The sequence below is a fragment of the Malaclemys terrapin genome, chromosome 2 (genome assembly GCF_027887155.1).
Source record: "Malaclemys terrapin pileata isolate rMalTer1 chromosome 2, rMalTer1.hap1, whole genome shotgun sequence".
NCBI classification, from domain to species: Eukaryota; Metazoa; Chordata; order Testudines; family Emydidae; genus Malaclemys; species Malaclemys terrapin.
The window spans coordinates 253977808-254004782 of record NC_071506.1 but is presented as its reverse complement, the minus strand read 5'-3'; the positions used below and the strand labels follow the sequence as shown (position 1 = coordinate 254004782).

The 26975-nt window shown below is 44.5% G+C and overlaps 1 protein-coding gene across 5 annotated transcripts in view; it reads right to left on the bottom strand.

Annotated features, from left to right (window-relative positions):
* Positions 1–11019, bottom strand: part of ACBD5 (acyl-CoA binding domain containing 5) — a 45468-nt gene extending 34449 nt beyond the window's left edge. Inside the window, exons 1-4 of one of the 5 annotated variants that reach the window (XM_054020766.1) lie at positions 10878–11019; positions 9981–10157; positions 8167–8287; positions 5545–5617 (exon numbers count right to left, since the gene is read on the bottom strand). In XM_054020766.1, the coding sequence (XP_053876741.1) occupies positions 5545–5617; positions 8167–8287; positions 9981–10056 (270 nt within the window). In that variant the 5' untranslated portion in view covers positions 10057–10157; positions 10878–11019. Of the gene's footprint in view, positions 1–5544; positions 5618–8166; positions 8288–9980; positions 10158–10687; positions 10839–10877 lie in introns of those variants that run through there. The other 4 variants (XM_054020761.1, XM_054020762.1, XM_054020763.1 and 1 more) reach the window with 4 other exon arrangements.
* Positions 11020–26975: the final 15956 nt, after the last annotated feature.

Here is a 26975-nt window from a genome sequence, read left to right as displayed (position 1 = left end):
CTGTAAGTTGCTTTCAGTTAAGTCTGCAGCTTTGGGGCAAGTAATTCAGACCCTGGGTCTGTGTTGGAGCAGACTGGCGTGTCTGGCTCAACAAGACAGGGTGCTGGGGTCCCAAGCTGGCAGGGAAAGCATGGGCAGAAGTAGTCTTGGCACATCAGTTGGCAGGGGGTTTCTGTGATCCAACTCATCACAGCAATAATTCCAAGAAAAGATGCAGGCAGTAGTGGCAGCAAACCCTCTTCCTGTAAAACGGCAGTAGCTATGGTAAGCCCTCCTCAGACAAGGCAATAGGCAAGGTAGCAAGTAGTGGCAAAAGAAGCTACAGCAAACCATCTACAAGCAAAAGCCCCACACAGATCAGCAGGAAACAGCAGCCATGGCAAACCCTTGACATGCACAACTCCAGGCTGACTGGCAGGTGGCAACAATAGCAATCAAAGCTAGTTTTACAAACCAATCACAAGTTATCAGAAAAGCAATCCATTTTGAGCATAAACAGAACAAATTATTCTATATTCTGAAGGGGGAAAACATGTAAACTGCTCAGATACACTGCTGGAAATTAGCAAGAGAGATCAGACACCTTTTACCACCTTTTCTTTTATACAGCTGTAGAAAATTAAAACTTTGTCACAGCCTACCTTGGTTTGCAGTGCATTTACATCTACATTCTGTGCTTTCAACTCAAAAAATTGCATTGAACTTAAATATAAATGTCACTGCTGCTCCTCCACACACCTCGCAAAAACTACCCACATAATCTGGACAGTTCTCAGAATCATACTGGGCTTTAGCCACAATAAATTTGAATAGGAGTTGTGTGGTGAAAGTCCTTTTGAAAATGTATGTATACAGGTGAGCACTATTAGGGTGGAAGGACTGTGGCTCTTGTCTCAGTCTTATTTCAGCCTTGGCAGTAGGGAAGCTGCAAAGTAAACCCGATCACTAATCTTGTGTTTGGGTAAGGTGGGTGAATTTCATCTGCCCAGCCACTCCATACTCTTTCTGCACAGAGCCAGAATCAAAGGCTCTTCCTGGTGGGTGGGAGTGGGGGGGTGGGGTGGGCTGCCCTATACGACTTGTGGGCACACATACATGTGTGTTTTATCAGGTTATCCTCAAAAGGGAGAATAAAAATATATAAGAGATCCATTTTAAACTTCAGCTATGGCAGCTCACTGGTGCAACATTTATTCACAGAAAGTCAATAGGAAACAAAACTAAGCCAATAAATAAATAAACAAATAACCACCATCACCAACAAATGCAAACTTCTGGAAAAAGAATTACTGGTTAAACAATACTAATAGCTAATTACTTTAAATTGGAGAATGTACTGTTATTTTTAAAATACCCTTTTGCACACAGCAAAGTTGGATATTTGGAAGATTTGGAGACTCAGAGCCATAATACAACAACTCACACTGCAGTCATTCTGGAGCAGGGGGCCTCAGTGCTAGAGAGGGTTAAATGAGCACAGGTACTGTAGGAGGCATTACTGGGATACCTTTGACTTAGGGTTGCTAACTTTCTGATGGCAGAAAATCAAACACCCTTGCCCTGCCCCAAGGCCCCACCCCTAAGGCCCCGCCCCTGCTCACTCCCTCTTTCCTCCCTCTGTCACTCTCTCTTCCCCACCCTCACTCACTCATTTTCACCAGGCTGGGGCAGAGTGTTGGGGTGTGGGAGGGCTCCAGCCAGGGCTTTGGGTTGAGGCCGGGGATGAGGGGTTTGGAGTGCAGAGGGGGCCCCGGGCTGAGGGTTTTGGAGTGTGGGAGGGGGTGCAGGTTCTAGGAGAGAGTTTGGGTGAGAGAGGGGACTCAGGGCTGGGGTGCAGAAGGTGGTGTGGGCTCTGGGTAGCACTTACCGCAGGTGGCTCCCGGAAGCGGCCAGCATGTCCCTGCGGCCCCTAGGTGCAGGGGAAGCCAAGGAGGCTCCATGCGCTGCCCTCGCCCGCAGTTCTCATTGGTTGCAATTCCCGGCCAATGGGAGCTGTAGAGCCAGCGCTCAGGGCAGGGGCAGTGTGCGGAGCCTTCTTGCCCACCCCTGCACCTGGGGACTGTAGGGACATGCCGGCCGCTTCTGGGAGCCACGCCTTAGCCCTGCCTCACCATCGACTGGACTTTTAAACAGCCCAGTCAGTGGTGCTGACCAGAGCCACCAGGGTCCCAGTTTTCGACTGGATCGCCCAGCCGAAAAGGATGCCTGGCAACCCTACTTCGGCTCTGTCTTCCATCCTTAGCAGCAACTGGAGGAGGCATTGGGCAGGAAGGAGGATGGGTGTTTAGTCTGTTGCATGGGCGGCGATGAAGCTTCCCCTGGGGGAGGCTAACTCCCTGTCCTGCCTCTTCTGCCGTGGCCCCCACTCACACTCCACCATAGGTCCCCACCCCTCCCTCAAAGCCCGCTCCCCTTCCCCCGCAAGACCCCCGCTGCCCTTTCCCCTCCCACCCCCACATCCCTCCTCACTCCCCCAACCCCCATTATACCTGCTGCTCATGTCTACTTTAACTGTGATTCCAGAGGCTAGTAAGGCACCTGAAAAGTCTAGGGTTTTTGCAGATAATAACTTAGAAATTAGCTGACAAGAGCACCGTATCTAATTCCTATATAAAGAAAGAAAAAAATATACACGAACACCAATTAAAGCCATATTTTAAGTTTATATGTAAATTTAGAACAATCAGGAAATAATACAGTAAAATATTCCCAATTGTAAGCCTTGAGGTATCCGTTTTGGAGCCTTAACACAGATATCAGAAAGACAAGTTTGATACTTTTTACACTATCTTTAGTAGAGCTAAATAAAAATAAATAAAATCTGATTCCTTTCTCTAACAGACACTGTATTACTGCCATTATCGCCTCTAGTTTAGTCAACTGTTTTTCACTCCACTAAAAACTATTTTAATTTTCACATACATGATTAAAGTTTCTTTTATTAAGAAGGGAATTTATTTTTCTACTTATTTTGGCATTTATGTTTGCCAATCACAATCGTGTATGTGACTCTCTAACATTTAACTCCATCATTACTATTAGTGTCAGACTTGTAACCACATTTATTTTAGTACAAATTTTAAGTTACTATACAGTGTCTAAAGTTATGTGTTTAGATAATTTTTTTCTTTTTTAAATTGGCATTGCTAAGGTGAGTACAAACTACATTTACATTCTAGAAGGATGTTATTATTGGACTGTACCACTTTAAATAATGAATGACAAAGCACAATATGGCAATAAAAGTAATAATGATCATTGCTCCAGCCAGGACAGGGTTAGGCATTTTAGAAATTACTACTCAAAAAATAAAATTTAACTTTGAAAAGAATAAAATTACAGAGAATATATATTTCAGTAGGAAGTACCAAGAGATTACAAACAACAACAATAATATTACAAGTGAGAGAGCATGAGGAGGCGGGAGAGTGGGAGGCGGTGAGAGAGACATAGGGAGAGTGTGTGAAACTGTGAGTGTGCCAGAGTGAGTGTGTCAGCGTGCTGTCTCTTTAAGCCGAGCACCCAGGAGCATGAATGCTTGTTCAGCAGCAGCCACAGCTCCCATTCCTGACCCAAAGGAACCAGCACTGATAGGCTCCTTGTCCCCCCACCCCAGTTCAGCAGACTCCCACTTGGCCACAGCCATCTCTAGCAGCAGGTGAGCTCCCCCAGCACCCTGCCACCCATGAATCAGCTTCCCAAAGAAATGGAGACTGGCAAATTTTGAGGTGGCTATAGCCCTGCAAACCCCCGCCCCCAGCAGCATGCCTGGCCAGAATTCTTGGGCTTTATGTGGATAGAGCGGATTTTACCCTAAGAGATTGTTTGCTATCAGTTTATCTTATGATAACCTTCAGAGGGCAGTACTTTCATTTAATTTTACTATTTACAGTACTCTTTGTTGATAGTTATTTTGAAGAGAACAGGCTACTTCTATTAGTTATTTCAGTGGGTCTTTTGACAGTTAATATTATGAAGTAATGAATGGCCAAATTCTGCATTACTCACTCAATTAAAACGCCCATTAAAATCAATGAGAGTTTTGCTTGAGTGAAGACTACAGAATTGGCCCACTATCCTTAAAAAAAAAAAAAAAAAAAAAAACAGTAGTCATTAAAGAGCAAGAATAACATGGTGGTTGGTAGAACAGAAATAAAATGTTATAAAAAAAAGCTTTAAAGGAGATTAATAGCCTGACTTAGAAAAAAAGCTAGCATAGTCTGAATGAAAACTGCACGCTCTGTCCTGAATACCAACCTGGCTATAGTTACGTTAAATTACATACTTGTCCATACCGCAGCTCAAAGTATGTAAGATCGTTCACTGTTTCAGAGACCTCCTAAAAGGGCTGCAGTCAAAAGACAGGATGAGTTAAGGACAGAGTGGCAGTCTTAACTCTGAATTTGTCCAGCTACTTTAAGAATTTATATTATGCTCATTAAGATAACTAGGAACAATTATAAAAAAATTTAAAATCTCTATTCCCAACACTAGACCAGAAACATTTGTTTGGATCTAAATCAGACTCCTATAGACTATAAATAGAGGCAGTTTCAAATCTAGGTTCTAACTCAATGGCCTCCAAAGTTCAAAGATGTTCAGATCCAGAGTTTTGGTTCGGCCCATTTTGTTAATTAACTCATTCGTTAGCCTGTTCGTTTATAAGCTGAACCCCCAAGATGGTTGGGTAAAAATAGCAAAAAACTGTATGACCCTTTCATAAGCCAACCCTATATTTCAGGGGTTGGCAAACTTTGGCTCCTGGCCCATCAGGGTAAGCAGCTGGTGGGTCAGGACCCAGCAGGTCGGGACGTTTTGTTTACCTGGACCGTTCACAGGCACAGAGGCCCTCAGCTCCCAGTGGCCGCGGTTTGCCATTCCCAGCCAATGGGAGCTGCGGGAAGTGGCACATTGGCTGGGAACGATGAACTGCGGCCACTGAGAGCTGAGGGGCTCTATGCCTGCAGACACTCCAAGTAAACAAAACGACAATGTATTAGATATTCAATTCAGTGATTCCATAGAGTTTAAAACCATCAAATTTTGGTGTAGACCCATTAATAAGCCAACCCCCGCTCTTTGATGAGTCACTTTTTTACCAAAAATATTCAGCTTATGAACGAGTATATACGGTACTTTAAGACTCTTCCATGTAAGGGTCCCACCAGATCTCAAACTAGAATTCAGATGCAAAATTGACTGCAAATTCAGCTTTTTTCCTTTGGGATCTCTCTCTCGCCTTCCCTAGTTTGTTTGAATCTCCTGCAGTTTCAGTTCCAGTGTTTCACTACAGTTCACTTGCCAGAGCTGCATTGTATTTGGGCCTGTCATTTAAAACGTTATGTCAATAGGTTCCCTAGAGCTCTTAAACTTCAAAACTATCACCATCAGACAGTTTAGGGTTAAGTTAATTCAGCAAACTCACAACAGGAATGAAATCCAATCTGGAGCTTTGCTAGCAGTTAGTGAAATATTTTCCTTATTTTTCTAATGTTCTAGAAATAAAGATACTTTAGAAGATAGATAGATTTGAATTACTCTTACCTTTTTCATTTCTTCAACATATGCTATCATGGCTTCTTCTTTGGGCATATCTCCCAAAGCACTCCAAGCATCCCTAGGAATGAAAACCACAGACATCTTCAGAACACTCATTGTCTGCCTACATTTTTCAGTCCAGCGTTAAGTAAAGTCTTTCTTATTGTGTCTGCAATTTTGTGTGTAAAAAAAAATAATAACTTGCTGATTTGGGAGCATAATCAGGTAATTGGGCATCTACAGAGAGACAGCATGATCCAGTGGATAGGGGACTGGACTGTGAGGCAGGAGAAAAGTTCTATTTCAGATTCTAACACTGACCAACTGCTTGGCATTGGACAAGATCATTTTTTAAAAGTTATGGGACCTTCAAAAAGGTATTTTTTATATTAGCCATATACATATTGCTGCTGATGTATAAATACAACCAGAATTATGTACAGGTCTATTTAATCTTTTCTATTAAGCCTTATTCCAACAGGAAAGTAGCAGCCTAAAAATAAAATCGCTTACTTATCTCTGACACAATATACATTATCCATTCATAAAAAACACAGGTGTACCAGGAAACTCTGAGATTCCAATGTCAATTTCCATGCAAGCCTTCCCTGGGGGGATGGGAAGAGGTTTGCGGAGTGTTTTATTAAATTGAAATGGAACAGATGGGCTAACCTAATTAGTTTAATTTAGTTACTGTTTAACGTTAAACAGTGCTGAATAAGATTGGTTTACAGAGACTTTAGTCTGCTTAGTACTGTGGCAAACACACTATTAAAAATTAATAAAAGTTTAAAAGAAAGATAAAGAAGAGAAGGAAAAACAGTAAAAATGTTTGAAATGTAACATATTGAATAAGACTTTTATTTTAACAACATCCATTTTTCTTTTTCCCTTTAGCTGGAGAAAGTTTTTAGAAGGAAAAAAAAAAAAAAAAAATCCTTGTTTGACAGTCTTAGATAGTAGATCAGAGATGGTAATAACTGTCTTTTGGGGGAAAAGAAAAGAAGTTAGTTGAGATGGATTGGCGCTGTTGTAGTTAAAATCCAATCTCATTTTATCCCAGGTGGTGTTCATCCCAGCAGGAGCCAGTGGTGATGTCATCTGGGTCCCCCTCTCTGGCCTGATCAGGATCTCTCTCAAGATCAGGATAATGGAGGCCCAGAGTCACAGGAGATGGTGGGAGTGGCTGTGAGGATGGTGAAGCTCATTCCAGTAGCCAATTTTTTTACCTAAAGTCTCTTTCCTTAAGGACCCAAAATAGGAGTGATGGGTGAAAATTATTTTGTCCACCACCAGAGGCCTAATTTTTGACACATCAGTTTTGGTTCACTGATTTCTGGTTTTACATTTTTCTTATTTATCCAGCATGATCTTAACACAATCCTTCAGCTGTATCAGTATGCCTTGTTGCTTGGACTAATTCAGTCTGGCTGGCTAGCTCCCTTTCATAACTTTTCCCTGTCAACAGTTGTTATATGTTAGTGACATTTTATGCACTTAAGCTCATAATTAGAGTAAATTTGTAGATCCAATTATTACAGCCGAGGACAGGGAGGAATCTCCTACCTCCAAGGATCCCTGAGATACTGGAGGAAGAGAAATCCCATCATATGCAGAGCTGGCCTTAGCATTTTGGGGGGTGAGGGGGTGCATACACGTCACTGTACACAGGGAGGGTCAGCAAAAGTTATTCAGAGGCATTTCAATTTTAACTAACTTTAAATAAAAAGCAAGCCAGGGAGTGGTTGATTTTTAGGCCTTTTGCTGTAGAAGTGGACCTCAGATGTTTGAGCTGGGGTCCATATATAGTTGCCAATGTTTTTTAAAAAAGCCTTTCAAGGGATGATTGTATCAACGTAGGTCTGGGTACCACAGTTTCCCTCTCCCCAAATGCCGAAAAGCTGGATGTGCACACTGATTAACTTTAGGATTTGTAAAGCGCTTTACCAACATTAATCATCATGATAGCCTGTGAACTAAGCAAGTAGAAGTATCTTTATTTTACACACTGGAAAACTGTAAGGTACTGCAAACATAGAGTGATCTGACTAAAGCCACAGAGGAATCTATGTCAGAACTGGGATTAGAACACAAGATTCCCTTACTCTCAGTCCTGTACTTAGTTCATTTGATCCTGTCTTTCCTACTATTAAATTCTCCATCCAACTTGTAGTAAGAGCCCAGATTGTCTGTTCTGTAATGGAACCATCTCAGGACAGGCAAACAGAGGGAAGGAACTTGTTGCCACAGCCCTAAAAGCACTGCCCCCCTATGGCTGCAAACTGATTTGAGCTCCCCTAAATTCTGGGGAGAGGAGGAAATGGACAGATCTCATTGTAGTACCTCTGCAGTAAGCATCCTCCTCCTCAATTTTAGAAACAAAGGGAATGTCCTCTCCCCTATTTCTGAGATACCATACATCATTTAAATGTAAAGGCTGGAACACACGGGGAAAATCCAAAATATACATACCAATTTCATTATCAAGGGAAGGGACTTTTTGAAACACACACACACACACACACACACACACGTTTTGTTAACTGAAGTCTTTAAAAAGAGAGAAGATGCTTTTAGACAAAGTTTCAGTACAAATAACCAAACAAACAATCTCTCATACACAATTACCATTTATATCTACCAATAGGATCCCAGAATCCAGGTCTTGGACTGTTACAGGGTCCTTGGGTTGCTTGCTTATAAAAGCTATAGAACTTGAGCATCATTTCATTCGTTGGCTGGAATGAACCTAGTGAAAACATATTTTAAAATCAGTGGAAAGTGACATTAAAGCCATTTAGTCTATTTTATGCATTGTTAATATTTCTGTGGGAAATTAACCTGCACTTCTTATAACTCACAGTATGATAAAGGGTCAGATCCTCAAAGGCACAATTCCCCCTGGAGTCAATGGAAATGATGTGATTAATACATTTTTGGATTAGGCCCAGAGTGAATATTTACTGATTGAGGGAAAATTTCAGACCTAGTTTAAGGGGCTGCATGATCAATGACATTGGACTTTAAGCTCCACGTTCAGACACAGGGTCTGCTCTAAAATAAGTCACCTTGACCACTTTAAAGGGACACAATCAACTTCACCACATTTGTCTGGATTTTGAAAAACTATTTTTACTTAGAACAAATAACATAATTGACAGATCTGAGATCAAAATGTTTCACTATTTCTTCAGTTTGTTTACTTTAGGCATTTGACAACACTTTCTGTACAGTCACTGTTTTCTCAAAAACAGAAAACACTTGTACAGACAGGAAAATCTGATTATTTGGCAGAGGGAATTCACGCTCAGGCATTTCTCCTGAAACAACTTTTAAGTTGAAATCTATTCAAGTTTTTTTTTTTTTTTTTTAAAAGCTGATAATTATCCTTTATTTTTTGTCCTCACAAAAACAATTATAGTTTAAACCAGTAGTATGTGGTGAGTTTTTGGCTTCTCTGTTAATGTAAGATAATCAGTGTCTATTTGATAATAGCAACAAAGAAAAACTCTAGGGGGGGGGGGAAGAAGTCTTGTCCTCAATTTTTTAAATTCTTCAAGCACATTTAATAACTTTCTTTACTCTTCAAACTAACAAATTCACAATGATCGCTGTGAAGTCATAGAATCATATTAGGGGTTTCAAGAAGGCAAGTACTTTCTCCTACTTTTGCAACAAAGGTGGGATGGGAATGAGTAGGATAGTAAAAGCTACATTGTTTACATCAACAAACCACCTCCTACACAAACAAAATGCATGCTTAACATGCTCTAGAGGGACAAAGAAATTCGTTCCATGGCATCAGGAATAATTAAACAAATTTTGAACTGATCAGGAAAAAATATTAAAAGCAAATTTTAAAACTTGATCTGCTGGGCCCCTGTAAACCCTTACAGTACAGTATTTATTGAATCACTAATCACAAATATCAGAAAATTGTAGATGATGCCATGTCTTTAAGTGGCTGAACAAATAAGTTATGAATAAGCTTTTGGGCCTAGACGGCCAGTGTAAGGGACAGCTCTGTCACCATGTTTAATGGCTGGTGTCACTCAGACAGTCCCCTCATTATCTGTCAGTAATTCCCTAGCTCTGCTGGGGACACCCTTGCATTCCGGCTGCCTGCCAGGTACCCTCGTTTAGAGCTCTAGAGGGGGCAGTGGGGAGGATGTGGCTGCCCTGGCAGAGCTGCAGTGAAGGGGGTCAGGTTTATCTTGTCCTGGCGGGGAGAGGGAACAGCCAGTGATTGCTCTCCTGGGAAAGTGGCAAGGCTGTAATCGACCTGCGCTCCAGACGGCAAAAGGACAGGCGAGCGTCCGGGTCCGCAGGTTTCCTCTCCTCCGGCCGGTGTAGTGAAGGATACTGCTCCTCGTAGGAATGTGTTACCGGTAGCACGTTCCTATACTTGCACTGACACAAGCTTTCTAGCCCCGCTCACTTACCATTTTTGGGCAAGCTCTGAATCACCTTCACGGCCGCCTCAAACCTGGTCTCATGCACCGAGCCGGTCTCCGCCATGCCCCCCTCTTTCTCCTCAGCCACAACCGGGCTCGAGAGGTGTCAGCTGGAACCGTGCAGCAGCAGCAGCAGCTTCCCCTCCCCGAGGCGCCTGCATCCAACTGACCAGAGACAGGGGGAGCCGAATGGGCGACTGCTCCGCTTGCTCCAGTGCCGACACCCACGGCAGGAGCAGCCCCGCTCGGGAGAGACTGACTGGGGCAAAGGGTCCAACACTCCCCCCACATCTCAGCCCCTCATTCCCACCACCCCTCCCCCTTCCATAACCCCACACTGCCCATTGCCCCCTCCCCACCGCAACTCCCTGTGACCGCCCACCTGTCCACTGCCCACCGCCCCGAAACGCGCCCCCCGCTACCCCCCGGAGCTCGCCCCGAAACGCGCCCCCCCCCGAGCTCGTCTGCCCTCTCCCCACCCCTCGGAGCTCACCCACCGCCCCGCACTGCCCCTCGGAGCTCGCCCCGAAACGCGCCCCCCGCTACCCCTCGGAGCTCACCCACCGCCCCGCACTGCCCCTCGGAGCTCGCCCCGAAACGCGCCCCCCACTACCCCTCGGAGCTCACCCACCGCCCCGCACTGCCCCTCGGAGCTCGCCCCGAAACGCGTCCCCCCACTACCCCTCGGAGCTCACCCCCAGCACTAGGCACAACCTGGCAGTTGAAAAGGCCCACAATAAATAGTCGCCCTTTTCCCCAGCTGTTAAGAGCAAACACGGTAGCCAAGGCAGTGGCAGCTGGTCCTGCTCCTCTTCCCCCCACCGCGCAGCCCCCGGAGCAAATTGAGAGCGCGCAGTTTGTCACACACACTACATGGGCACCTACCTTTGCCCAGGGATCAGGCCCTTTTGTAATGTCTTCCAGCAGCGGGTCTCAGCCCAACCTTCTGCTTGCTCCCGCCCCGCGGCATTCTGGGAAACGTAGTCCACTCTGCTGCTCCACTTCCGGCCTGGGGCCTTGCCGTGGGCGGTAACCCTGGCTCTGTGTTGTGGTCTGACCAATCAGAAGGCTCTCTGGAGAGGACAGGAACCTCCCTACTTCAGGGAATGGACGGATGGTACCTTTCAGACTCGCTGTGAGTCTAATGATGATGTTACACCGGTTCCTGCGAGGGCGGCCTTCGGCGGGAGTCCGCCGGTCCCGTAAGGCAGGGTACGCCGAATCCGCGGGACCGGGGACCTCCCGCAGGCCTGCCTGCCTGCCTGCCTGCCGTGCTTGGGGCGGCAAAAAAGCTAGAGCCGCCCCTGGACCTTTCGGTCCCGATCACAAAGCCCTTTAAAAACACAACCATCTGATATCTCAGGCACACACACAAGGCTCACGTCACTGCCTGTACCATCAGTGAATGCTTGAAGTGTGCAGCCGGACACAGCAGCACTTTACACACACCCTAGTTTAGAACAAATAATAGATTTATTTATTACATTATCTCTGGATTGATAATATTGTAATTTTAATTATTTTTCCAAACCTATTCTGAACAGTAATGATTTAAGTTGGAGGTCCAAACAGGGAGCATCTGAAATGCTGATCACGTTGACTGTTGCAAGCAATAAGACAGCAATAAGATTACATGGGCTGAGGAACCAATTTTCTCCCCTCTCTCATACCTATTATCTTGCCCAGTTTTCCCTTTTGCTTTCCTTCTTTCTTTCTTTCTTTTCCTCCTCTGGTGCCCAAACTTTGCTTCCTTTATTTTATTTATATTATTTATATATATATATATATATATACACACACACACCATATCTTGGCTGCCTTACATAGATACCCCAGACGCACTCAGTTTGTTTAACTGCTTTCCACTCTCTCAAATACAGTCTCATTTGCGCGCGCACACACACACAGGTTCACTGATTAACTTTAAACACATTTATTCATCCCAAACTGCCAGTGTACATACATGTAGCTTTAGAAGTATTAAAGGGATACTGTTAATTTAAAAATCTTACAGTCAACATTTTCAGAAGCAGGAGCCTAAAGTTAGACTTCCAAATTCTTATTTAGACAAGTAAATAACCTAAACAAGATATCAGTAGAATACCTCTTACAGGTTAAATACATAACTAAATTACCAAAGTGCTGAGCATCCAGTACTTTAGAAAATCAGGCCAAAAATATACCAAAGCATCTTGTCTTTGTGATAAGAAATAATTTATCCACACAGTTGTAGGATCAGTTTACAGCCCTTTTGACTTGACTTTGGTATTAAAATCCTCGAACTCCTGTTAGTTCAATTTCCTGATTCAAAACCAACCAACCAAACAAACAAAAAACAACCTAACCCACTCACACCCACACCAACTATTGGAAGATAGTTATCTGCTCACATTATATGCCCTCTGCTGGGAAAGAAAAAACTCCACAGAGAGGGAATTAAAGTAGATCAGCCTTTGCTCTGCTGAGCCAGTACATTCCACTGGATCAACAGCCTTCTGGGCAGGTTAGGGCTTTGCTGGAGAGAAGCTTGTACTTTCAGAGCAACTCATATTGGACTATTGATATTGGATAAATGAAAATAAGTGTCATGAATAATAACACCAGTGCCAGACCATGTGATATAAGTGGATTTGCACATACAGTTAAGAACAACAGAAGCCCAGACCAAGGGGAACTGTTTGTTTACATATTAGTGGAACTCCGCTTAGGGAGATGTTACGTATACTCTCTCTAAAAAGAGAGTTAATAAAAAAAAATTGTGTCTGTTGTGACCCAGGCTGATGCAAAAATTCTATTTATCTGGAAAATCTAAAATGACTTCTGCCATTTACCGGTAATTGATTTGGGGGAAATGCTGTCCAATACTTTTGAAATGAATATTACTCCCAGCCTCTTGCATGAGGTAAGTAAAAGTGATGTTAATGACAACCTGGCTTTTTTGGTAGCATGTTGAGGGCATAGACCAGGCCACAGACACAGCAATCTCTGCTTTGAAGAGGCATTGTGTCACTGAGAAATCTGTGGATTCAGAATGTGACACTGAAAATGAAATAAGGTGATGGTAACTAGTAACACCATACCCAGAGATAAGGATGAAATAGTAAATTGTTAGAGCCCATGAGAGGCATTAATTCAGCACTGGTGATATAAGCATGGGGTGGGTGGGTGTAATAGCATTAATAATATAATGTTAATTAACAGCACATTTCCAATAGTTTGTGCTATATTTCTTTTATACTTTTGTTGCATACTCATTGTAATGACTTCCAGGTTGGGTGAACAATTAGTAGTTTTGGGGAGCCCAATAAATGTTAATTAGAATCTTTCCCTGCTATCCTCCTCTCTATATTATTTAAATAATATAGATAGGATTGTAACCCTTCTGCCCATCTAAGTTGGCAGCAACAAGGGCCGGGTTCTGTATCTAGGGGTTCCGTTTCAATAACGCAATGCAAAACCGGCTCGAGCCCCCACCCAGTGACCTGGGACAATTACATACCACCCCCTGGGCGCCTCTAATAGGCAATACTTCCCCTCTTGCAAGCACGGAGTCTGAGTGTAGCAGAAAATGTTTAATAAGATGAGGTAAACGACATCAGCATTAAATTGGAAAAACACCACAAACAGGATTCATAACACAAACCATGAGCAAAAGACCCACCCCAGCAAATTGGGCTGTGTCCTTTCCCTTTGGTTCTTGAATCCAGCAACCCAAAAATCACCCAGAGACCCCAAAGTCCAACACCCCAAAGTCTCTTGGGTCCAGCAACCATCCAAAGTCCCAAAAGTCCAACAACCCCCAAAGTCTCTGTCCCTGGTCAGTGCAGCCCCAGAGTAAAAGGGGGGCACGCAGGGTGTTAAGGGGCACCTTATGTGATCCGAGGCCGGCCGGCCGTCTCTCCGTGGGGTTCCACCACAGCCTTCACCACGAACCAGTCCACTTCCTGCCGTCCCACGAAGTGCTCTGCTCTACAAGCTGCTCCGCTCCACTCACCGACCTGTGAGCCACTCCAGCCGTCCCCGCAAACAGCTCCGCTCGCCGTTCCTTGGGCCGCTCCAACCGTCCCCGGAAGCTCGCTGCTCCTCCAGTTGTCCCCGCAAATTGCTCTGCCAGCTGCTTAGCAATATAGCTTCAGGCTCCCCTACTAGTTAACACAGCACTCAGTGATCTCAGCTCTTAATAACTTTAGCTCTTTTGGTCCTGGAGCTCAGCAGTTTCTCTTTGGAGTTTAAGCTGAGGACTGTAGGTGATGACCAACAGAACTCCACTGGCCATCACCTACACCTATGCTTAAACCTCTCCAACGCATCATCAGTGATCTACAACCCATCCTGGACAATGATCCCTCACTTTCACAGACCTTGGGAGGCAGGCCAGTCCTCGCCCACAGACAATCTGCCAACCTTAAGCATATTCTCACCAGCAACCACGCACCGCACCATAACAACTCTGACTCAGGAACCAACACATGCAACAAACCTCGATGCCAACTCTGCCCACATATCTACACCAGCAACACCATCACTGGACCTAACCAGATCAGCTACAACATCACCGGCTCATTCACCTGCACGTCCACCAATGTTATTATATATGCCATCATATGCCAGCAATGCCCCTCTGCTATGTACATTGGCCAAACTGGACAGTCACTACGCAAGAGGATAAATGGACACAAGTCAGATATCAGGAATGGCAATATACAAAAACCTGTAGGAGAACACTTCAACCTCCCTGGCCACACAATAGCAGATGTAAAGGTAGCCATCTTACAGCAAAAAAACTTCAGGACCAGACTCCAAAGAGAAACTTCTGAGCTCCAGTTCATTTGCAAATTTGACACCATCAGATCAGGATTAAACAAAGACTGTGAATGGCTATCCAACTACGGAAGCAGTTTCTCCTCCCTTGGTGTTCACATCTCAACTGCTAGCAGAGCACCTCACCCTCCCTGACTGAACTAACCTCGTTATCTCCACACTGATATATACCTGCCTCTGGAGATTTCCATTACTTGCATCTGAAGAAGTGAGGTTCTTACCCACGAAAGCTTATGCTCCCAGTATTTCTGTTAGTCTCAAAGGTGCCACAGGACCCTCTGTTGCTTTTTACAGATTCAGACTAACACAGCTACCCCTCTGATACTTTAGCTCTTTTGTGATTTCAGCTCATAGTAGGTGAGCCCCACTGCTGGTACACCATTGGCCCAAAGTGAATTCAGCTCAGCAACCTGTAACTAGACTCCTAATGGAATCAAAGTTGGCTCTGACATTCAACAGTGGAGAGAAGAGATGGTGCAACTGGTGTTTCACACCCTCAAAGGAGGGACAAAACCATACCATCAAGTACAAACACCTATCCCAAACCTCTCTCAATTCACTGGGTTTTGTAACCCATGTCCCTTGTCAAACAAGTGCTACTTAGGTAATGGTGAGTCCTTCTGTCATACAACAGTTCCACTGGCCTTGATTCACAGAATCAGGGTAACAAAACTTTATTCTTCCTGCCCCAATAACAGAGAAACTGGGGATCCCACACCAGCCAACGTAACCACTTTCAGTTGCTGTTGTTTCATGCCAGGCGGGTGGGTGTGCCTATGCAAACAAGATCAGCCCCTGGAGTTCTTTTCCACACTCGCCATAATTCACCACCAGATGTCAGCGTAGAGCTCATCCTGACTCTGCTTACATGATAGTTTAACCAACTGTTCCTTTAGGGAACAGTACTACAGGACCTTTGATCCCAAAGGTTGCTGAGCACCTCCTATGACTGGCCAAGTGCTTGAAACTCCTAATAATGCAGAGAAAGGTTTAACATGATCCACACTCAGGAAGTTGAGGCTAGACAAATTCAGAGTGGAAATAAGGGGTACATTTTTAAAGGTGGGGGTATTTAACCATTGGAACAATTTACCAAGGTGTGAAGGAGCATGCCCTTACACTGACAGAGGGGGTGGGGTGGGGGAGTTTAAAATAGAAAACCTACCACAGGAAGCAGTGGTGAATAGGAAGAAGGCTGCCCTGCCTTGCTTTATCTCATAGAATCTCAGGGTTGGAAGGGACCTCAGGAGATCATCTAGTCCAGAGGTTCCCAAAGTGGGCGATACCACCCCCTGGGGGGCGCTGGAACGATCCAGGGGGGCAGTAGTAGCCTCGGGTGCAATTGGGGGGCGTTGAATAAAAATAAGGGGGCGGTGGAAGCATAAAGAAAGAAGAGAATATAAGAAAATTTTGAAAAAAACGTTTGTATTTGTTTCATCTGTTGTGTAACATAGAGTTAAAGTTGTAGTGATTACTTTATTTTCCAAATAAATTCACAAATTATAACCAATCAGGTGTCAAGTCCACCAACAGCTCTTAACAAGCAAGTGTTGGCAGGCGAGCGTGTCGCGCATTGTCGGGAAGTCCAGCATGCATCGTCAGGAATATGTGCGTGTAATGACTTGTTTACAATACGATACTATAAATAGGTGACATGTATGAAATCTAATTTAGATTGTTTCTGAATTGTGTAAAAAGCAGTTAACCATAGTGCAATAAGTATTTAAAAAATTTTATTCATATTCGATACCTTCGATCATTACGGATCACATACAAAGCAAATTGTATTATTGTTGTTTCAATAAAACAGCAATTTACACGTGAGTATTTTTATACATTTTCTTACATATCTACCGTATGTTTGTGTCTCTAGTGCTTACTAATAATAAAATCGTAGCAGGCTTGTGTCGGTACAGTACTATTTGAAGTGTACAGTCAATATATTTGTCATTTTTATTACAATATTAATGAAAACAGGGGAATGAAATCGTAAAAAACTATTAACATTTATTTATCTCTATCGAATCATCTGTGTTAATTGGTAAATAAGGCATGTGTTAATAAGGAACAATTATTTAAATAAGGGCAAACTAAATTAAAACTATTAACTGATTTTTAGTTGCATATTGATTATTTTTTAAATTAATTATTTCTTGATAAATTTAGTTTGATATTTGACAATTTAATATCAAATACATATATCTAATGCTGAGCAAAGAACAAAACCCAGTTTATTAGTTTCATTAGTATTTTAGTTTGGTTTTCTTTTGCCGTCTTACGCAAAAAACACTGTATACCTGATGTCGTGGGCGATATTCTAATAACACATCTTTCTTTACTATATTGTAGGATGTAGGTAGAAATATAGATACATAAAAGAACACAAATTTGTCACTGCATCTTTCTGTTTGTTCGCTTAAAGAAGGTTGATTTCCAGGGGGGCGCTGAGTAATGTTTTTTCTGAAAAGGGGGGCGCTGAGTAATTTTTTTTCTGAAAAGGGGGCGGTAGGCCAAATAAGTTTGGGAACCTCTGATCTAGTCCAACCCCCTGCTCAAAGCAGGACCAATCCCCAGACAGATTTTTATCCCAGTTCCCTAAATGGTCCCTTCAAGGATTGGGCTCACAATCCTGGCTTTAGCAGGCCAATGCTCAAACCACTGAGCTATCCCTCCCCCCATCTCATTGCATGCTGAGCTAGGCCTGCTGAGAGGGAGACAGCAATAAGCCTCCCACTCCTGAAGCTGCATGATCCAGCTTCAGAGCACCCATGTAGACTAAGGCTTGGCTACACTTGCAGATGTAGAGCGCTGGGAGTTAAACCAGCCTTCAGAGACGGTAGCAGGAAAAACGCTGTGTGTTTTGGGGGGCATGTTGTCTTGTAAGTTCAGACAGCAGCAGGCCCCCTTTCTCCCCACCTCTCTCGCTCATACACACTCACAGCAGCAGCATTCCACAGTAATGGTTTGCTTTGTCCCGGAGCAGATAAGCATGCAGGAATGGAGCTTTGAAAGGGAATATTCACATACTACAGCCAAGTTCAAAACAATGACAAGAGTGGCCACTTGACTTCCGGGGATTATGGGACATTTCTGGAGGCCAATCACAGCGCAGTAATGCAACACATCGTCCACACTGATACCCAGGCATTCCAGCTGGGGTGCAGCAAGCTTTATGCTTCTCATGGAGGTAGATTACCAAGAGCGCTCCAGCTGCAGAGTTCAGGCGCTCTAAGTGCCTTGCCAGTGTGGACAGGAGTTAGGGCATCTATGGCTGATTTAATGCACTCTAACTTGCAAGTGTAGCCAAGCCCCAAAGGACTGACCCAGGAAGACTGCCCAGGTCAACCTTACTTCTCTTTAATTTCCCATGGACTTCCCTCTTCCATAAGGGAGGGAAGAGAGGAAATGACTTTTCTTTTGTTTGTTTGCTCCAAGAACCTCTATAGGTGTTGGGGGGGAGGAGAGGACAGTATAAGGACCTTAAGGGGGACTTGAGGGGACTTCCTGCCGCCCCATAAATGGTGGTGAATGCAGGCATAACCACACCTGATACAAGGGGTTAAAAAAATCCTTAGAGGAAATAGAACTCAGCAGCTCCATGCAAGATGGAAGTGGAGCACTGGGGTAAGTGTTTAGCAGACGTGCAGCAGCAAGCTGCTCAGCAAGAGCAGTTCCAACAGTAATTACTGCAGCAATGGACCACCCAAGTTCAGGCCACACAACAACAGCAGCTGCTGAGGGAACTGATGGCCCAGCAGTAGAAGTTTCAAAAGAAGATGATATAGCAGATAGTGCCAGCCCTATAACCCCATGAGTCCCAGCAGGTCATGCATCCACCAAGGGTGTTCCCCTGTTAGTACCAATAAAGCTAACCAAGATGGAACTGGATGTGTGGGTGGAGATTGAAGGGGCATGGGGGAGTGTTGCCCCCAAACTGGATACATTGCAGAGACCATGCATGGGAGTGGGGTGCCCAGATTTCTCTCTTCTATTTGGCCCTGGTTCCTCCCCACAGAGGAACTTTGGGGGAGTGAGCGGTGATATGAGGCATTCTGTGTGTCCAGCTCAGTTTCCCCACATGGGCTGCTTAAGCAGAGAGCATCTCTTGACCTGCACAGCCCAAGTGGGGAAACTGACCTAGATGCACAGAGCGCCTGGTGTTGTTACTTGCTCCCAGCCACTTGAGGGGAGCACAGGAATGTTGGGGGGGGGGGTGATGCCAAGCACTTGGTGCGTCCAGGTCAGTTTTCCTATCTGGGTTGCTTAAGGGGAGGGCAGGAGAGCATCTCCTGACCCTCACAACAGAGCTCCAGCTTGGGGCCGTTTCAATTTTACTAGCCTATAAAATAAGAGATTTTCCCCAGAAACACAGGCGTCTAGACATAGGGGCCACATTCTGATCAGTACTGGTAACATTGTAGCAAGTGAACATAAACTCTGAGCTGCTTCCCAAGCATCTGTGCAATGTACAGCACTGAATATGTCAAGCCCAGGTGACTGACAGAGTGAACAGGGAAGGTTAAATGTTAGTGGAATGTGCTAACGCAGATGGGCAAAGGGGGTAGGCTTTAGTGATGGATTTGTTTGATGTGTGCTTTGCATGTTTATGTATCTCTAAAACGAGGGAAATATGATTCATAGTTACATGAAAGTGCTCAGTTCTGTTTAGTCAAGGATTTTTTTTATGCTAAAATTGATTTTTTTTAAGTGCTAACATGGAAAATAATTAAGTTAAACAAAAATAAGCTTGATTAAATAATGAACATAAACTGAATTTGTGATTTCAAATACACTGTAATTTAAATGCCACTAACAACCAGTACATCTAGAAGTTAGACCTATTCCTATTATTAATAGTATTAAGCCCTTTGCCTCCCCAAATGTAGAAATCAAACGACGCCTGTGGCTGGACAATGACCCTGAAACCTTCCTAGTTACATTTGAGATGGAGGCACTAGCAGCCCAGTGGCCCCAGAACAATTGGCTTTGATCCTGGCCCCATACTGGCATCCTATCATAATCTGGACTTGGATAGGGCAAGACTACAAACATGTAAAGTTTTGGATTAGTTGGGTATTTCTGAGGAGACCTACTGTCAATGATTTAGAACTGAGAGCTACCCCAGGGGGGCGAGACCCTGGATAGTAGCACAATGGTTGTGAGAACACTGTTGGAAGTAGCTCCATCCAGAGGAGCGATTGGGGCCCTGGTGGCCAAGGCCATTGTGACAGAGCAATTCATAAAAATATTAACCGTGAAAGACAAGGAGTTGTTGCTATAGCACCGCCCTGGGACGTTACCTGAAGCTGTAAGGCTAATGGAGGACTTTGTAGGAGCAAAAGGAGCATTAGGGGCAGGATCACCCAAAGCCTTGATGGGGCAGAGGACGGAGCAGCAAGAGACCTGTGGGGGTGAGCCAGAATCAGCAACAACTTCCCTGTGTGATGGATTCCCCCTGGGGTGCCATCTGGAACTGGGGTACCACTGAGCCCCCTGACCCACCAGCCTGGGCTCCCTCTCATACTGTGCTGCTGTGACAAGCTACAAAGCCCTCCAGCCTGCACTTTCACCAGCATTCATACCGGTAGGGACACACCCAGCTGCAGTTACACGCAGGCTCTCTAGCCACCAGCTTCCCAGCCTGGGACCCCAGAGCAGTACCATCCTGCCCTGGTCAAATCTGGCCAGTATACCCGGTCCACCTCTCCTTCAACGTGAAGAGAACAATGCACATTTGTGGTAACCAAGCATAGATTTTTCCCAAGCACTCCAGTCAAAGCTCACTGGTTTAAAACATAAAATAAGTTTATTAACTACAAAAGATTTTAAGTGATTGTACGTGATAGCAAACAGGTCAAAGCAGATTATCTAGCAAACAAACAAAAATTTAACCTAAATTTAATATACTAAATAGATTTGATATGAATTAGCAGATTCTCACCCTAAGAGATGATACAAGCAGACTGCAAATTCTTAAGGGCAAGCTGCATTAGCTTTACAGCTTGGAATCCCCAGGTGTTTCATACACAGGCTAGAAATCCCTTTAGCCTGGGTCCAGCACTTCCCCCAGTTCAGTCTTTGTTCCTCAGGTGTTTCCAGCAGTCTTCTTGTGTGAGAGTGAAGAACCACAGATGATGTCACTCCCTGCCTTATATAGCTTTTGCATATGACGGGAACACTGTGTTCCAAAGTTTCATTCCCAGACCAGTCTGTGGAAAAATACTGACATCCCAAGATGGATTCCAGCATCATGTGGTCTGGTCACATGTCCTTGTAGAGTCATAGCAGTCATCACTCACAGGCTGTCTGTAGCATTCTCAGGAAGGCTCACCAGATGGGAGATGAATTTCTCCTAAGGCCTATTGTTTTCCCTAATGGCTCATTGCCCTGAATAGGCCCTTCCAAACCATCTGTCTAGACTGAAAGCATCTGGTCTACTGGGCGTTACCCAGGTGTAACTACATTTGAAATACAGATACATAGTCAATATTCATAACAAAAATGATACATGCATACAAATAGGGTAATCATATTCAGCAAATCATAACTTTTCCAATGACATCTCATATGACTTATCTTGTACAAAATGCATCATAATTATGCCATAAACCTGTCATCATAATTTCACTGTGAAGAATATGGGTTGCAGTGTCACACCATGAGGGGCTTTGCCCCGAAAGGGTTCTCCCAGATGATCAGACCACCCCTTGGACCAGGGGTAGTCCCAGGAAGACAAGGCGTTCGGGCATAAACACAACATCATCAGTGAGGCTGGCAAGCACCTCAAACAGTGGGAACAGAATCCATAGACCAGGGTCCAGCTGCCACCCCACGACTGGACCCATCCTCACGTAGGAAAGATGCAGGCAGCACCAGACCATTAACATGCTATTCCTATGGGCAGACCGGACACACAAAGAGGGAGTGTTCTCTTATGGACTGCAAATATGCCTAGGGCTAGACAGCAGAAATCCAGGCACGGAAAAAAACTCCCCCTAAGTTAATGGTACCAGTGGTGGTCCAAAGGAAGATGGTTCAAGACTCTTGGATTCTGATTGAAGCCAGATGGTGGTTCAGACTTCCATGGTGGAGGTGACAACACCCCTAAGCATATGATCCACCTGTAATGTGTATATATATGGCAATGTCAAATATATCCCAGCCAACGGGTACAACTGACTGTGGGAACCCATACTGCAGTGGTAACGGTCACCCCAGCCAAAAAATTGGCCTATCCCATAATCATAGAATGGGACTGGCCTTTTTTCTGGCAAGTCATTAATGCACAAGTCCAGATAACAGGCAAGGATCTGGGTCCATTAGTACAACCAGTTCCCCAGAGCTTGGTGAGTCTGGGAGAAGCCAACGACCCTGAAGAAGAAATATTCTGAGCAATTTGGCTGCTGACACCCACAGGGAAAGAAGAGGTAAGCAGTTGGGATCTGGAAGCCATGCTACACAGCGTGAATTTTGTATAAGAACAGAGGAATGACCCTATACTGAGCCATGCATATGAACAACTGCCCTCCATAAATGATGAGGTAGCAAAGCCTCAGCAGGGTGAGTAGTATCCGCACTTTGTGCTCAAGAAGGAGTGCTTGTACCAGTTTGAAAAAGAGCAACAAACCGAGGTGGTGAGGGCCCAGCTGCTGGTGCCACACAGTTACCACCAGGTGGTGTTGCAACTTGCACATGATATCCCATGTGCTGGACAGCTGGAAAGGGAGAATAGTTTCTCTCAGGTATTATCCCGGTTCTACTGGCCAGGTATGCATCATGGGATAAGAAAATATGATTTCTCCTGCCCAGAGTGTCAGCTAGCTAGCAGCAAAGGGGCCCTATGGTACCCTTGGTCCCTCTGCCCTGTATGAGATGCCCTTTGAGAAAATCAGTGTGGACATAGTTGGGTCCCAGAGAAAACTGCCATGGGGTGTCAGTACATATTTGTGATCATTGACTATGCAAACAGGTACCTGGAGGCTGATCGTCTGTGCTCCGTGAAAGCTATGACAATAGTTCTGGAACTCTTGAACCTCTTTGCACGCATGGGATTTCCCCACAAAATATTAACAGATCAAGAGATCAGCTGCACCTCCCAGCTAGAGTGAACTATGCTCTCTTCTGAAGATATGTCCCTGAAAACCTCAGTGTACCACCCACAGAGTGACAGCTTAGTAGAGCGACTTAATAAGATGCTGAAAGCAATGTTGAAATGCTTTGTCAGTGACAACCCAAACAGAGGGACCGGCTACTCCTGCCACTCCTGTTTTCAATAAGAGAGGTGCCCCAAGCCTCTACGGGGTTCTTTCCATTTTAATTGCTTTATGGTAGTCAGTCACAAGGAATTTTGGACTTGCTAGGTGAAGGTTGGGAGGAACAAGATGTAGGGGCCTTAAGCATGACCCAGCATGCCTTACAATTAAGAGAACAACTCCAAAATAGTTGGAGTAATAGGGATGTTTGCCAGGGAAAATTTGATAAAGGCCCAATGCATACAGGACAGAAATTATAATGGGGGGATGACTATGGACTTTCCACCCAGATGACTATGTCCTGCTACTGCAACCCTCAGCTGAGTCTAAATTAATGGCCTGATGGCAGGGTCCATTCCAAGTGGTCAGGCAGGTGGGCCAGTGGACTATGAGGTAAGACTACCAGGGAGGAGACAAGAGATGAATATCTATCATGTGAATCTTCTCAAACCTTGGAAGACATGGGAGGCCTTGATTCATAGATTCATAGATTCTAGGACTGGAAGGGACCTCGAGAGGTCATCGAGTCCAGTCCCCTGCCCGCATGGCAGGACCAAATACTGCCTAGACCATCCCTAGTAGACATTTATCTAACCTACCCTTAAATATCTCCAGAGACGGAGATTCCACAACCTCCCTAGGCAATTTGTTCCAGTGTTTAACCACCCTGACAGTTAGGAACTTTTTCCTAATGTCCAATCTAGACCTCCCTTGCTGCAGTTTAAACCCATTGTTTCTGGTTCTATCCTTAGAGGCTAAGGTGAACAAGTTCTCTCCCTCCTCCTTATGACACCCTTTTATATACCTGAAAACTGCTATCATGTCCCCTCTCAGTCTTCTCTTTTCCAAACTAAACAAACCCAATTCTTTCAGCCTTCCTTCATAGGTCATGTTCTCAAGACCTTTAATCATTCTTGTTGCTCTTCTTTGGACCCTTTCCAGTTTCTCCACATCTTTTTTAAAATGCGGCGCCCAGAACTGGACACAATACTCCAGCTGAGGCCTAACCAGAGCAGAGTAGAGCGGAAGAATGACTTCTCGTGTCTTGCTCACAACACACCTGTTAATGCATCCCAGAATCATGTTTGCTTTGTTTGCAACAGCATCACACTGTTGACTCATATTTAGCTTGTGGTCCACTATAACCCCTAGATCCCTTTCTGCCGTACTCCTTCCTAGACAGTCTTTTCCCATTCTGTATGTGTGAAATTGATTTTTCCTTCCTAAGTGGAGCACTTTGCATTTGTCTTTGTTAAACTTCATCCTGTTTAACTCAGACCATTTCTCCAATTTGTCCAGATCATTTTGAATTATGACCCTGTCCTCCAAAGTAGTTGCAATCCCTCCCAGTTTGGTATCATCCGCAAACTTAATAAGCGTACTTTCTATGCCAATATCTAAGTCGTTGATGAAGATATTGAACAGAGCCGGTCCCAAAACAGACCCCTGCGGTACCCCACTCGTTACGCCTTTCCAGCAGGATTGGGAACCATTAATAACAACTCTCTGAGTACGATTATCCAGCCAGTTATGCACCCACCTTATAGTAGCCCCATCTAATTTGTATTTGCCTAGTTTATCGATAAGAATATCATGCGAGACCGTATCAAATGCCTTACTAAAGTCTAGGTATACCACATCCACCGCTTCACCCTTATCCACAAGGCTCGTTATCCTATCAAAGAAAGCTATCAGATTGGTTTGACATGATTTGTTCTTCACAAATCCATGCTGGCTATTCCCTATCACCTTACCACCTTCCAAGTGTTGGCAGATGATTTCCTTAATTACTTGCTCCATTATCTTCCCTGGCACAGAAGTTAAACTCACTGGTCTGTAGTTACCTGGGTTGTTTTTAGTTCCCTTTTTATAGATGGGCACTATATTTGCCCTTTTCCAGTCTTCTGGAATCTCTCCCGTCTCCCATGACTTTCCAAAGATAATAGCTAGAGGCTCAGATACCTCCTCTATTAGCTCCTTGAGTATTCTAGGATGCATTTCATCAGGCCCGGGTGACTTGCAGGCATCTAACTTTTCTAAGTGATTTTTAACTTGTTCTTTTTTTATTTTATCCGCTAAACCTACCCCCTTCCCATTAGCATTCACTATGTTAGGCATTCCTTCAGACTTCTCGGTGAAGACCGAAACAAAGAAGTCATTAAGCATCTCTGCCATTTCCAAGTTTCCTGTTACTGTTTCTCCCTCTTCACTAAGCAGTGGGCCTACCCTGTCTTTGGTCTTCCTCTTGCTTCTAATGTATTGATAAAAAGTCTTCTTGTTTCCTTTTATTCCCGTAGCTAGTTTGAGCTCATTTTGTGCCTTTGCCTTTCTAATCTTGCCCCTGCATTCCTGTGTTGTTTGCCTATATTCATCCTTTGTAATCTGTCCTAGTTTCCATTTTTTATATGACTCCTTTTTATTTTTTAGATCGTGCAAGATCTCGTGGTTAAGCCAAGGTGGTCTTTTGCCACATTTTCTATCTTTCCTAACCAGCGGAATAGCTTGCTTTTGGGCCCTTAATAGTGTCCCTTTGAAAAACTGCCAACTCTCCTCAGTTGTTTTTCCCCTCAGTCTTGATTCCCATGGGACCTTACCTATCAGCTCTCTGAGCTTCCCAAAATCTGCCTTCCTGAAATCCATTGTCTCTATTTTGCTGTTCTCCCTTCTACCCTTCCTTAGAATTGCAAAGTCTATGATTTCATGATCACTTTCACCCAGGCTGCCTTCTACTTTCACATTCTCAACGAGTTCCTCCCTATTTGTTAAAATCAAGTCTAGAACAGCTTCCCCCCTAGTAGCTTTTTCAACCTTCTGAAATAAAAAGTTGTCTCCAATGCAGTCCAAGAATTTGTTGGATAGTCTGTTCCCCGCTGTGTTATTTTCCCAACATATATCCGGATAGTTGAAGTCCCCCATCACCACCAAGTCTTGGGCTTTGGATGATTTTGTTAGTTGCTTGAAAAAAGCCTCATCCACCTCTTCCACCTGGTTAGGTGGCCTGTAGTAGACGCCTAGCATGACATCTCCCTTGTTTTTTGCCCCTTTAAGCCTAACCCAGAGACTCTCAACACTTCCGTCTCCTATGTCCATCTCTACCTCTGTCCAAGTGTGTACATTTTTAATATATAAGGCAACACCTCCTCCCTTTTTCCCCTGTCTATCCTTCCTGAGCAAGCTGTACCCATCCACACCAACATTCCAATCATGTGTATTATCCCACCAAGTTTCAGTGATGCCAACAATGTCATAGTTGTATTTATTTATTAGCACTTCCAGTTCTTCCTGCTTATTCCCCATACTTCTCGCATTTGTATATAGGCATCTAAAATACTGGTTTGATCTTTCCTCCCAGTTTTTTCCTGACTCTCCTTTCTCTCTGCCAATATAGCCCACACTCCCTCTTGTTTCCGACTCATTTCCCCGGTCTCCATGTTCCCCACTTACCTGTGGGCTTTGCTCGCCTGTCCCCGTCGAACCTAGTTTAAAGCCCTCCTCACTAGGTTAGCCAGTCTGTGTCCGAATAGGGTCTTCCCTCTCCTCGAAAGGTGAACGCCATCTCTGCCTAGCAGTCCTTCCTCGAATAGCATCCCGTGGTCTAGGAAACCAAAGCCCTCCTGGTGACACCATCTTCGCAGCCAGGCATTCACCTCCATGATGCATCTGTCTCTGCCCGGGCCCCTACCTTTAACAGGAAGAATTGAAGAGAATACCACCTGTGCTCCAAACTCCTTCACCCGTGCTCCCAGAGCCCTGTAGTCACTCTTGATCCGCTCAGTGTCACACCGCGCAGTATCATTTGTGCCCACATGGATGAGTAGCATGGGGTAGTAGTCAGAGGGCCGGATAATCCTCGACAATGCCTCCGTAACGTCTCGGATACGGGCCCCCGGCAGGCAGCATACCTCTCGAG